Genomic DNA, 14896 nt, shown 5'->3' on the forward strand with positions numbered 1-14896 from the left:
AAGGTGCGTTTACTAACCGCTGACTTGATGGGGTTGAATATTTATGCAGTCACTTATTTTACATAACATATTTATATTTCAGACAGTACTTTGTAGAAATCTGTTCTCACTTTTTAATCAAAAAGCAACATTGTATTGACCATGATTGATTTATAAAAGCAATAAAAGGGTAAAACATCCAAGGAATGAATACTTTTTTAGGCACTGTATCATTAAAAAAATGAAAGCCATAAGAAAGTTAAAAGTAGAAAGGTCCTTGGACAATTTGAAAGTTTGAAACGATATCATAAGCAATTCATTAAAGGAAGCACAATGGATTGTGGGATGCCTAGTTCACATGTACACAGTCTAGAACAGCCATCCCCAAATGGCCATTTCTGGGCCGCCAGCAGGTGTCACCTGGCCCACGAGACATTGGAGAAAAAAGATGGAATTTTTAAGAATACATTCATTGTCAATATTTACCTTCTTATGTGTTTAAAATACAAGTTTTCACTCATTTCTTGTGATCTTTCTATAATTATAGCAAGGAAAAGTCGTAATACTCTGCAATAAACGAGTTAGACATGGTAGGTTGAACTCTTTTTAAAATAGGGAGGAACGTTGTAAACAGTGTTGTGCTGTATAATGTATACACAATGTGTAATGTATACACAATGTTGACCAAACAGAAACTTTACCTGGTCATTACATTAGTAAATCAACCCTCACGATATCTATTTTTGGAAATCAGTGCCATCCGTGATCAATGAAGTGTGCGCCGTGTGCGCTCGCTCTCCTGATGCTTGCAGCACAGAAACTCTAATCACGTATATCCTGTATATCCACCTGGTACTCTGCAACCTCTCTTGTCAAAAGTCAGCTCATACTATCCTTTAGTTTGTGAATTTATGGTAAAACTCCGTAAAGCTCCCGTGCTGGTTCTAATTGACGTCATAAAAAAAAGTCTACACACACATCCAAACCTAGGTGGGCAAGTGTTTGAGGGGGGTGAGGGGCCAAATCACTGGTTTATGCTAGTTTAATTCTGAGGGAAAAACCCCAATAAAACAGAGCTAAAATGTGGGATTAATGTTATGATGAATACAACTCTTAAAAAAGTCAGATAAACATTAAAAATATTATCTTTATTTTTGCAGCAAGGAATATGATCATTAAAAGCAATGATCAAAGTAATGATCTTTTTTTCAGATAAAAGTTAGTTTTGCTTAAAGACACAGGTCTGTGGTAGTTTTTGGTATGTTATATTTGGTGATGACTCCAGTAGGGCTAAGACCGGCCTTTTTTTTATATTTAACTAACTCAGGCTAAAATGCAATTTGCACAGACTCTGTACGTGTTATTGTTATACCAAGATGGTGTGTGTGTGTGTGTGTGGGGGGGGGCCTCACTTTGGCCAGGGGTGGCCCTGTGTGCAAGTGACTGAATGGGTGGCTACAATGGGGAAATGCCAGTATTCTAAGGGTAATAGCTCGCAGCAACATATTGGAAAAAAAAAAAAAAAAGAAGAAGAACTATGAACTAGTTCATTTTTGGAACTCTGAACTTAGTTCAAAATTTTGAATTATGAACTGAACTAGTTCATTTTAAAATCTGTGAACTGAACTTTGAAGTAGTTCATGTAGAAAATGAACTTTCCCAACTCTGATCGTAAAAAGGCGCACAGCAGAGCGCACAGCAGTGCAACAGCTTCAGCTCAGCTTTCCAAACATGCTGTCCACAAAGGGGCTGATACAGACTGCATGACTTTTAATACTGAAGGAGAAGGATTTTTTTGGCTAATTTTGATTTTTCTTTTTTTAAGATGAAGAATTTATCCACCATGCGCAGCTGCACGGACTCTCATAGAGTCCAGCCCTGCCCACACCTCTGACTAGTTTTCTGCATCTCAGACCTTAATGAAATTCAGAGGTTTTTGCCTTTTAAAACCAAACTTCTATCCCTGTGGGGGATTAAAACAGCTGCTCTCATGACAGCAATTACTTTTCCTGCGTAAATGTCCATCAGCCACAAACGTAGTCATCGTATCTCGCATTGGTGAGCAACTCAGTTCAATGTTAGCCTGATTTAATCCTTCATTATAAATAATCTGTAAAGCCAAACTAACTAATATCAACTAAATTTATTTACATATGATTAAATGTTATCTCAACAATACGTGCAATTATGGTCTTGATCAGCAACGTTTAAACGGGACATCACTTTTAAATCCTGTGGTGCATTTGACTCCAGGTCGCATTAAATGGTAAAAAATACTCTCATAACGATAAAAAGGTATAAAAACATATATATACAGTGCTGAACAAATTCATTAGACCACCACCCAAAGTAAGGTTTATGCTCGAGCTGCCCTAAATTAACAGAATTGGTAATTACCAAAATCATTACCCACGCCGATGAAATCAGCAGGGGGTTATGTATTGGGTTCTGTATCTTTGTTCATTTCTTTGTTTGTTTGTTTGTATGTGTACAAGATAACTCAAGAAAGTCAGATCTTCACCAAACTTTCAGGGAATATTGGGATAGTGACAGGGAAGAATTGATTAGATTTTGGTGATGATCCGCGCACCCGTTCGGTTTTTCTGGCACTTCGAATTTTGAACATCATAGTAATCAATGGGAGCATGAGTTCCTCGGTGGCGCTGCTTAGGCGTGGGTCTGCCGTCTCAGACAGCCATTCTAGTTTTTTATGTTTCTTCACTGTTAATACACCAATATGTAGAAGCTCTTTAACCGAAATAACATTTTTAATGCTACAATGTTATTATTGTTATCCATGAATTTTCATATTTACTGATTTACAAAAAAACTGAATAAATAGTAAAGCACATTATTATCTCTTGATTAATATGTCAAATTATAGTTATTTACTTGCATTCCTGAAAAGAAAAAATAGTTTTAGTGGTTGAATGTTATGCTTGATTAATTTCTGACTTCTCAGAGAAGCCCAGTGAGCCAGCTCAAATTTATTTAATATATAAAAAGGTGAATTCAGTTTGAAATTCCTCATTCTTGTTCAAAATCGTAAAACATGGAGAGCTCACTGAAAATGGAAGAGTTTGCATTAAAGCACTTCATGATGCTGGATGGTCTCTGAGACAAATATGACAGGTAGCCTAATAAATTTGTTAAGCACTGTATATGTGTGAGGAGCCCTGCGGAACTGTGACGTCACAGTGCCAACCTGGACAAAAACATGGCAGCCTCCTGGTGAGTTTTTAAACTCAAATTACTCAAAATGCAGATATCTAGTGAGTTTTTTTAGTTCAATATACATACTAGCGACAAAAATATCTATCCAACAAGATGAACTTGTCTGATCATGCAGGGTTCCTTTTAAGGTAAACAGAGAAAAGACAAAATAAATCAACATGTGGTATTTTTTCCCAAGATTAGTCTTCTGGTAAATGAACAGAAAAGACATTTAAAATCATATTAAAATGACATTATTCAGGGTATATGCAGGAATCTTGAAGTTAATTTTAATACTTTTTTAAGACTTTTCAAGACCTTCTTTAATACCTCACCCCCACTTCAAGCTGTAACCATTTACATCAGTGATATTTTTAACTTAACAGTTTTAGTTTGTGATAAAGACTATAGACCACTATGATACAACTTCTTCTTGCATAATGTACAATATGCCTCCCTGACATTCCCCTCGACTGGCTGCAACCAGTCTTTGAAGTCCGGCATTTCCAGCAAATTTGCACTTTCCCATTATGTTACCGTTCAGCCATCCATGTGTTCACCAGCCTTCTCTTCTGTTTTCGTGGAGCTTCATGTAACATTTTGGTACGTTCGTAATATGCACTGGGAGTGCCAGAGCGTACTTTGTGCTTCTGAATTTCCACCCGCCCGCTCGCTCTGCAGCTCTCAGAGACAATTTACGAATGCACCCACAATAGCCTAGTTTTTTATGTACCTGTTCATCTTTGTTTTTTAATAAAAATGAATAAATTCACACACTTTTACAATGTTTTGGGGACTCAAACTCTTCGACAGCTAATTCAGGAAAAATACTTTCAAAATTTAAGACTTTATAAAGTTGTGATAAGACTTTTTAATACTTTTTAAGGGTCTTAATTTTCCCAAAATTGATTTATCACCTTTTAATGCTTTTCAAGACCCCGCGGATACCCTGTTATTACATGCTTACCCGTCACACACTTCCCGTATTATTGAAGACAGAGGTCTTTTCTGCAGACAGAAAAAAACAATCAAGATATATAAAATGACAACAAATAATAGATGAATACATTACAAAAAAAAAATGGCATTATTGAATTAATTACTTACAGAGTGTCTTATATTATAACAACCCCGGAGGTCTTTGCTGCACAGCTAAGAAATATTTTCCTCTCCTATAGTGAACATGAAATGTGCAGTTTATGTGAATACAGACCTGGTCCATCTCTATGAGCTGAGCGTTAGCACCGGGCCATTCAATCGCCACCTTTACAATGTCAGCTGGTGGTGGCATGACTGTCCAAAGATGGCACACTATAGAAACACAGAAACTGTGTAAACTTCTTTTAGTGTTTTTGGGACTCTTAATCTGATTCAAGAAATGGCCACCATAAACTTTATCATAACAATACATGCTACCATTTTATTATGCTATTAAAATTTCTAAGTAGTAAAAAACATTTTAATCCTAGATGGGTCAAAAAAAATCTGTTTTATTTATGATCATCTTCAGAATAAAATGAACTGAAGGTTGGGCATCACCTGATGTTGAAGTGTCTCGAGGGGTCAATCAGTCTCAAGGCTCTGCTGTGTAAACCTCTGAGTCAGCTCCTCTGTGAACACACAAACACACTGCAGTCACGTCTCTGCAAAAGCTCATTTTCCTCAAAGTCTAAAAGCTCAGTTTGTTTCAGCCCTCCTTTCTCCTCTCTGAACTGAATCTGTCAGTAAACGGATCGATATGCATGACCGTTTTACAAAACAACCCACACACACACACACACACAGCTTTTTGGCTGCCTTTTATATCCCTCGATATGTTGGTTTTATTATGTCAATAAGTAAATCAATTCTCTATACAGCCTATTTGTAGAACATCTTTCTTCTGCAACCATATTGATGTTTAACTTATGTGTTCAACAAAAAATGTGCCAAATGGTTTCTGCTTCATGTACAACTTGAGAAAGTCAAACTGTATTCCTGCTCTGTTTAGATAAAAGAAACAAGACAATTCTTTTGTTAAGGAAGCTGCCATTTTATGAGAAATTAACTCAAATTAAAATGCTTGATATAATTCAGAAAATTCAGAAACCGCATTTTTTATTTCATCATGCAGGTTTAATTTTAGACGGACAGCATGTTCATGGGTGAATTCCATCTCGTGAAGGAGAAAAGCTGTTAAAAGTGGCCTGACTGGTTCGTGCTGCCAGCAACTGGCAAAGAATCCTAAGATTTGCAGTGTAAAAGAAGGCCAACAGCTTTTCTCTCTTGTAATATGAAGTTCATATTTTGAAACAAATAATCATGGTTTATTAAGTGAAAGCACCTTATAGGTTTTTGTAGAAAAGACTCCTCAGTTAAAATGCTGATGGCAGAGACTCATGGTGGTCCATCAAAGCAAGCAGAACAAAACATGATTCCTTATGCTTCCTTATGTAGCAGTCTTTCACATAGCATCCAGTAGGGCTGGGCAATTAATCGAAAATTAGATCTATGTGGACCTCTGCAATTTTTAAATTGCAGAAGGTATAATATTTTTTCTACAGGAACTTGCGTCAAAATACCAGTTTTAAACTTTTTTTTTGCAGCAGAGATGCTATGTGTTACATATCACGCAATCACTCAAGTGCCTTTTTTTTTTGGAGTAGTCTAGAAAAAATCCTATTTTGTTCATGTTTGTACATTTTTCTTATTAAATATGAGGATTACATAATAATGATCACTCCCTTCAATACAATTCATATCCAATTTGCAATACAAGTCAAAATCATCACAATTAGATATATTTTTTAAATTGTTCAGCCCTAATTTAATCTAGTATTGTGTTGATTTTAATATAGACTGATTTATTGCTTGTGTTCTGGGAAAACACATGAGATGAAGAACTTAAGAAATAATTGCATATCAAATCGCAATATTGGGGAAAAAAATTGCAATTAGATTATTTCTCCAAATTGTTCGGCCCTTGCGTCCGGTGTGTCAACCATATTAATAAATATCCTGTGTGAATCACTGTGGCACTGTCATGTAGGAGGGCTTGATAAGATGTGGTCCATTGCAACCATAAAAATTGCACAGGTATCTTGCTCTGAAAACTTATAACAATATTTGGGATAATGCAAGTACTCAGCTTATACTAACTATAAACAAGAGCAGTCATTTTTAATTATTGTTGGCATTTCAGTGCATACAGTGCAAAAAAAAATAACACCCCCCCCCCCCCCCCCCCAATGTTTTACCCTTTTGGCTTTTTTTGACAAAAAAAATCCCCCTTCAAAGTGACTGACCTAATTCAACAGAGGCCCAGCCCATACATACATTTACTAACAGGAAATGTCAGAGACAGTAATAATAAATAGTCAGTACATAGTCTGAGATGCTCATTGATACGTTGACCCTCTCATGTGGCCCATATAGTAATGGGTCAGGCAGATTATAATGCACATTTAACAACAGCAGCTGATATACTACCTCAAGTACATCCCTACTCAGAGCTCTTTAATACGCGATATCATGCCATAAACAGGGATATAATTGTCATTTTTATCCCTTCTTCCATTCTGTTTTGTTTTTGTGATAAAGCTGACAAAGAAATCTAGCAAAGCTCTAGAAAGTATAGAAAGAAAACTACTACCACTGGTATACTGGTTTTATATACTATTTAAAACCACTATATCTGGGAAAGATAAAATAACAATAATAATAATAATATCATTAATAATAATAATAAGATTTTTTTCTGCCTGCATTTGATCACTTACTACATAACGCATTTCCTCTCATTTTATTTGTAGATTATTTGACTGTTAACACTGCAAAAACACTACTTTTATCTATGATGAAGAAATATTTCATAAATACTCCAAGAACTGAGGTGAGAGAAAGACACGAGAGACGAGATGACTTAGGTTGAGCTGTTTACTAGTCTTGGCCAAGGAGAAACAGTGACATCAACACAGTGAGAAGTTGACGGCAGATTTCTAACGAAGCCCCAAGTAGTTCACACTCTTATGCCTTTGGTAAACCTTGATCTTGATCATAACTCAAAATATGATCCACAGCCTCTGCCGTACTGGAGCCAGACTGTCTCTGTCACACAAGATGTGAGGAAACAATCCATGACTATAGGAACAAACAGCATTTTATCTAACTCTTGAATGTGACTTTAGACTATCAACCCAGGAGAAGAGGAGAGACGCCTGGAGTCTCCACTCCTGACCGTACAGTGTGACCTGGGACCTTGGATTAGCTTAACAGAACATTTATGAATCATTAGAAATATAAGGAATATTGGAAATTTCTTTATCAACCTACACAGGAACAAAGTCTTACTTGTGTTTCAGGTCACATTTATACGGTCTTGTTAACTTTTGGCAACACACTGATTAAAAATTCTAAAGCGAGAGCAACATAGCAGATAGAAGGAAACTATCTTTGGCAACAGAGAGAGATCTCCTCCTCTGCTCTGACATGAAGTGAGCATGAAAAGCAGCGTGGCAAACCCCGCTGCTGATTGGAAGAAAATGGCAAAACAGAAAAAGACACTGCTATTCTCCAAATGGTTCTTTGCATTCTAGGTGCTTTCAATGTACAAAACACTTTGTGCGACTCACAGCTGCTCGTGTGAAAAGAGTCTTAATCATTAACAAACTGTTGGTGGGAGAAACAAAAAGCCACTCTGAAACCAGCAGGAATCAAAAGCTGTCCTCCCTGGAGATTTTGAAGTGATGGAGTACATTGCCAGCTCTGCAGCTCAAAGACTGAATGTTTGTCTGCTTCTATAAATATATTCAGCTCTGGGTTTACATCAACAGGAGCTCTTTGATCACTCATAAAATAAAGGATATTTCTGATATCAAACAGGGGAGCTCACTCAGATGTCGGCACATCATTGCACTTTAGCTGCGTGCTCCTCATGATGAAAAAGTCCCACAGTTGGAATGAAAGTTTTATCTGTATGAATAATAAACATGCTTGAATCCTTTCATCTGAACAAGTTTGAATCATGGGATCGCTGCATGAAAAATTCCTCACTTCATTTGTCACAAATTGGAGAGATTAGCAAACTGACGTAAGCTAACGGATATGTGATTAACACCAGCTACAACAAATTAAGGTGGATTCTGCAGATGATACAGCATGTTAACAGCCAATTACATTCAGATTCAAGGAAGCTGCCATCTGATGGGAGAGCTGGCTGCACCGCCTCCGCATCCTCAGGCCAACTGTCAATCACATCCTGTAACGTGTGAACTCTGAGGCTGCCCTCATGAAAAGTTTGTTCTAGTTTTAAAAGAACATGCAGTCTGAATGTTTCCCACAAGTTTTGATTCTAATCTGTAATTCATGACTGGCTGATTAAGTCTCAGATTTAATTAATGTTAAACCATTTTATAAGTATGTAGATATCAATTATTTATTGCCTTTCCTCTGCAGAGACCATCAGTATCCCAATAATGTGCAGCATGATAAAAAGGATATTAAAAATGTACCAACTAGGATACATCTTAGTGTATTTTCGGACAAGAACCTCATGAATGTGTTTTATTTTAATTCAAAAGTTGTTGATCTCTACTAAAAGGGGGGAGGCATGAGTTAAAATCGAAGGGCAAAAATTAATATGGCTTTTGGCAGTCACTACTAACCACCAAGCAAGAAGAAGAACACTGCCAAGTCCCTGGTACAGCTTACAAGGCCCAAAGATATTTATCTAAAAACGATAATTTCAAAGCCACATCTGGAAAAATCACTGCTAAAAACAAGCTAGGGTTGGTTCATTCATTGTTGCAGAGAGTAATTAGTAAAGCTAAATGTATGTTTATAAAGCATTCCTTATCCTGATGTATTGAAGTTATTTAGAGATACAGAGCCCAGCACAGCACACTTTGCCCCGATGTGTCCTGTAAACATACTGCAGTTACATTAACTGTAGCTAATTTAACTGAACACTACTGTCCCAATATTTTTAGAATATGGGTGCTTTTACAGATAATAGACTAGAAATCAGGAGGAGAGAGTTTTACTACACTTGCACCACATTGTTGCAAGTAGTACCTGTATCTTCCACATGCAGGCTTCCCTGTAAAGCTTCCTGTAAAGTCATAAAACAACAGATCTTTATTTTAGGTTTGCTGTATGATAGGCCACTGTGTTATCAACCAAGCCAGATTTCAGTCATGAAATGAGGCAGTAAAAATATGCTCTAGGATGGTGTGGGCAAGTCGGTTGAATGAGCTGAAGCTGCACCCACTCATGATTTGAGAAACTTAAAAGAAACAAAGTGGAATAAAAACAAAAAGCAAGATAAAAACAAGAAAACGCAGTAAAATGTGCCAAGAGAAGTAAAGAGAGCTCGTTAACAAACAATTAAGTATAAAGGGGGGAGGCAAGACAAAATAAGCTCGACAATGTAAAAGGCAGTGATATTAATAAATATGATAGCAAAGCAGTATAAAGAAGAGAAGCAATAAAAGAGATACAAGCATTAAAGACGATAACGATTAAAAACAGCCAAAGGGGCAATCAAATAAAATGACGTTAACAGGGAATAAAGACAAGTAAAAGATTAAGAGGAAATGGAAAATACTAAGAAATGAAAAATAAAGTACAACAAAGTGAGAAAATAAAAAACCAAATAAGACTTGAAGACATCAAGACATTTTTTCTGCACTTTTCGAGTAGGTTGTTCCAAAGTCGAGGAGCCCTGATGAAAAACACCCAGTCACATTTAGTATAAAGACTCAACTTTGGAAGGACCAGCAGCCCCCAAATCGAGGATCTCAGGTTACAGGCTTATTCATAGAGGGTTAATAACTGATCACATAATGTGTATTCCACTGATCTCAGATCACAGAACTCTTAACTGTCCACAAAGTTAAAATAAAGTCCATACATTGCAGGACCTTCTTCTGTTGACATAAGACTGACATGGTTACTAACAATATTTTCACCAATACCCTCTGTAGCCTAAGTTATGTCTTACATTGTCTTAAATTAGTTGCCTATCTTCTCAAAATCCTGTGAGTATATTTACGACCTTCCTTCAAGTGAGATTTTGCATTTATATAAACTTAAACATGAGACTTGGATCTTGGGTATAATAAGCTGGGCTGATATACACTCAACAGTACTTCACCTTGTGCAGCATATGGCCCATCCAAATATCTGCGATGTCGAGGTTAACCATACAGCCATACAAAAAGTCTACTTGTCTAACAGAGGAAAAACAAGAGGTGCATTCAGTCATAAAAAGTGATGGACACTGTTTTCTCTCTCATACAGCCAGTGTTTCCGGCTTGACACTATTGTCATCTAACTGGTGTATGAGTGGGTACTGAGCTCCTGTACTGGGAGGTTTTTCCACTTAGCAACAGTTATTAGACTGCACGCGCTGTGGTGGTGGCGGTAGCATAGCAACAACTGCTAAAGGAGCTCGAGCCTGAATAGAGATCCCACGCTGTGGTGGTCTGAGCTTCCTTTCAAAACACTCCCAACTTCTTCTGTCCCCCACCGGCTACTTTTCGCCACGACCCGGATGTTTCTGACGCCATTTTATCTCTATTATAATGTGCTTTGGCTGTCAAGGATGCTTCAAATAAAATATTCAGCGGAGAAGCGTCTAACTTTTATCATAGCTAGTTAGCTTGTTGAATATGCGGAGTGGCGCCCCCTCTCGTTTTGCTCGTTTAAAATTTGGACTGCTTTATTTGAGAAGAAACACAGATTTGGCATTCAATAAAACTTATGTGAATGTTAAATTACTCATATTTAAAGAAATATACAGTACATTAGCCTGACGTGACAGCAGCCTGTTAACGTATGAGAAGATGGACCGTTAACCATCAACTCAATGACCGTTACAGTCGCTGTTAAATCATCAATACACGCTACTTTTACCGTAACTTTAAAAGGTTTAAGGCCTGATAACAGGTTATCGATCAGGCTCAGCTTCAGCTTTCGTGACCAGAGGACTCAAGCTGAATTGATGCAGCAACGGCTTCATTTGAAACATTTAGCAAAATCAATTACCACCGGGGATTAGAATACTCGATTATCAAACAGCGAGTGTCAAAGACAGTACGTACATGTTAATACTCGCTGTTTCAAAATTAATAAAGAGCAGACTCACTCGCTGTTACGCTACCACTCTGAAGGTGGCTAATGTTATTCAGTCATCCAGCCAGTCCCTGTCTGTTCCTCCATTGCAGTCATGATGCAGCCTGTCTCTCGGCAGCTGTTCACACTGTGTCCCGACTGGTCCTGCTTTAAATATAGCTGTATATTATTTATCTAAACGCGGCTAAACTAGGCGCTAATGCTAGTGTTCGGTGTTACTCACCCTGTGACTGGGCCATCGATGATGCTCTCAGTATCCCTCTCTCTCTTTCCAGTCAAATAGTTTTTGGGAAGGAGACACGATTCCACGCCTTGTAGGCGGGACACAGTGTAAACGTCGCCGTCTGCTAACAAACCATGCCCTTCATCTCCATCGTTAATGTACACTCAAAGTGTCATCTTCAAATATTAGCTAGTACTGTAGGGATAATGAGACATTAACCTCCTTAGACCCTGGATGTACGGATGAGGACAGTACATTTAGGCTCTCCTACAACACGGTAAAAAATTATGCTGTTAGAATGTTTTTTTATAATTTCCCTGAGTTTTTATAGGAATGAAAGTAATTTTTTTTAGGAATGCTGGGGGATTATTATTATTATTATTATTATTATTATTATTATTATTATTATTGTTGTTGTTGTTGTTGTTGTTGTTTTTGTTGTTGTTGTTATTTTCTAATTGCTTTGGATTTAAATTGGAAACTATTCTGCCTAAATTTAAATGGAAATTTTGGGGCTTTGGATTGGATGTTGGGGGGGAATTTGTTTGGGAATATTCATTATATTTCCATGGATTATGGGGAATTTTTGTAAGTTTCCACTGAAAAATATGGGGTATGCTTAAAGAAATTTTTTATAGAAATTTTATGGGATTTTCACAGAAATTTTTAGTAATTTCCTTGGAAATTTTCATGAAATTGAGGGGATTTTTGTGTTTTTTTTTTTTAGTCTCTAATAATTTTAAATTTAATTTTCCAAGACCTCAATAACTTTTAGTGAAAAAACATATTCTTTGTCAAAATGTCCTCCTACAAGTAAAAACAACTCTTTTTTGTATTGTGCAGTAAGAAAGGTCTATTGCTCTGATATGTAGACAATATTTTGTGGTGAAAACTACTTACTGTTTAAAGACAGAACATAGGTTTTATTCTTATCAGGTCCCACTAGTCCCAAATAAGCGGTGAAAATTAAAAATGCATCCCAAACAAAAGTTAAATTCTTACAAGGTCAATGTTAGTGTGACTGCCTTATTTGTGGCTATTGACGGGAAAGACTTTTGACAGGCCTTATAATAATTTCCCTGTTAAAACAAGAAGTGACATACAGGGTTACATTGGTTGTTCATAAACTAAATTTCTATTTAAGAATTCTGTTTTCTTTCAAGATGCTTTTTATCATTCAAGGAAAAACTCAGAAAAAAATGAGAATATCAGTGGAAAAATACCAGATCCAAAATAAGAGGGCAGTAGCTCAGGTTGTTTACGTATCGATCTAGTGAGGTAAAATCTTAGCCTCTGGTGTTTCTATGTTATTATTATATTTAATTTATTTATGTTTATCTCATTCAATAAAACAAAACAATTCATATCCAACATAAAATCTTCCACTTTGAATGAAAAGAAGCAGAATGAAGAATAATCTTATATCTGCCCCGTTTCCACAAACATTTATTACATTATATCACGCAACAATTTGCAGATATGTTACAACATGCAGCTTTATGTTGAGCAACAAAAAAATCATGCTAACATCTAGGACAGGGGTGTCCAAAACTATGGCCCATGGGTCTGTGGTTAATTTTAAATCAGCCCAGAGCAAATTATTTTATCCCATTTAAATTTTATTTCAAAGTTAAAAAGACAAAACAGAACAATGACATCAACAAAACACATGGCATACATACCACAACAAAGAAGGGGAGGGGGGTAGCACTGGTACATATCATCATTATTGTGTTACATATGCAGGTGTGCGTACATAATTGGAGAGCAGTCAGATTGTCATTCCATTATTTAATTTTTCTCTGAAAATAGTCCACGATGCATCCAGCCTGCTATTACCACTTAAAGTTTAGGCGACATTCTCCACTGACAGCAAGTCCAAAAAGTATGTTAAAGCAGTCTGGATTACGAGTCTCCCAATTCATAAGTATTGTCCTCTTTGCAGATAGGAAAGCTAAAGCAGCAATGTGCTGTGTAGATCTAGATGCACACATCAGAGCGTTTAGGTACACAAACATCCATTGTTCATGTACTAACACTTGTAGGGCATCGACTACCTGGGTCCTGAATTTTTCTACCATAGGGCAAGACCACAATAGATGTATAAGTGTGCCAGTCCCACCACATCCATGCCAGTACAGTTCAGAAGTGTTTGTGTTCATTTTTTAAAATTTATATGGTGTCATCCAGTATATGTTCTGTGTATGATCTTCATTTGGATGATTCTATATCTAACACAGTTGGAAACTAATGATGAATGTTTTTGTATTGCATCCCACAGCCCAGAGCAAATTCTAAAAGGAAAGATGGCCCCAACTGGAACATGTAGCTTGAGGTCAACTGTATTTTACTTCTTAGTTTGAACACTAGGTGATGCTATTGTGTTAATTCTATAAACAAACATATTGACAAGAATTAATTGGCATGCTTTTTTGTGACTAAACGGAGATGAAAGGTATGATAAACATATTGGCAACCAAAATGAATATGATATCTCAGTTTATGTTACCTTGATGAATAAAGTCAAAATAATTGAAGTTGTTTGTGTTTATATAGACTTCTTCCATATTATTTTGAACCCAATGTTTATAGGTATAGCTATTTGTATACTGTATCTGTAAACATGCAAACATACAGATATATTTCTATTCTTTAACAGTTATTATCTCACATCTAAAAATGGATACCTAATTTTGCAAAACAAAATCAAATATATTGTGGGGAAATAAAATTACAGCAACGAATGGAAGCATAAATGGTGCACATTTGCTCTGCTATCTGCTCCAGCTCAAAGTCTGATTCACACATTTGTTTTGCACCAACAATCCTATAAAGTTTGGCTTGTTTTATGTTGTTTGTTTTTGTTTTGTGCCTGAATGTGGAAATGTGTTGTCAGCAACTACCTTCTCTGCTGCATGGAGATGCATTCTCATCCTGACCAGAGGTGGAGTCGGTAGTAGTAGGGGACAACTGGAGCTCCCCTGAAATCAGATAGGGTAACCCAAGTCCTTAGCAATGATAGGCTATCTACCTCATCAGCCATTAATGAAAGCTGTGAAAGCTGTTCTTTTTTAAAGGTAATTAGAATATGAAGCATATCTTAACCTACCAACTTGAATATCTGAAAGGCGAGATATGTCAAAGTGGCTGTGTACATCTGTATTTCTCAGTCTATGAACCTCAGTGATCCAGGATATATAATTTTACTTAGTGACTGTTTTGTGGCCGATAAAGTGTTACTCTTGAATTTGCAAAATATTACAAAGATGCCAAAACTTACATTTCTGGTAATAGCCCACTGTCACTCCATTTGGTTCATATTATGACATTCCCAGATAACCCACTATTACCCTTACCCCTCCTTCTCAT

The 14896-nt window shown here is 36.7% G+C and overlaps 1 protein-coding gene across 4 annotated transcripts in view; it reads right to left on the reverse strand.

The window, feature by feature from the left end:
- LOC121505339 (engulfment and cell motility protein 2) overlaps positions 1–11581 on the reverse strand; it is a 35688-nt gene extending 24107 nt beyond the window's left edge. For 2 of the 4 annotated variants that reach the window (XM_041780573.1, XM_041780554.1), the window contains exons 1-4: positions 11318–11444; positions 4732–4802; positions 4406–4503; positions 4160–4200 (exon numbers count right to left, since the gene is read on the reverse strand). In XM_041780573.1, the coding sequence (XP_041636507.1) occupies positions 4160–4200; positions 4406–4483 (119 nt within the window). In that variant the 5' untranslated portion in view covers positions 4484–4503; positions 4732–4802; positions 11318–11444. Of the gene's footprint in view, positions 1–4159; positions 4201–4405; positions 4504–4731; positions 4803–11317; positions 11445–11527 lie in introns of those variants that run through there. The other 2 variants (XM_041780564.1, XM_041780582.1) reach the window with 2 other exon arrangements.
- Positions 11582–14896: the final 3315 nt, after the last annotated feature.

The sequence above is a fragment of the Cheilinus undulatus genome, linkage group 3, assembly GCF_018320785.1.
Source record: "Cheilinus undulatus linkage group 3, ASM1832078v1, whole genome shotgun sequence".
Lineage (NCBI taxonomy): Eukaryota > Metazoa > Chordata > Actinopteri > Labriformes > Labridae > Cheilinus > Cheilinus undulatus.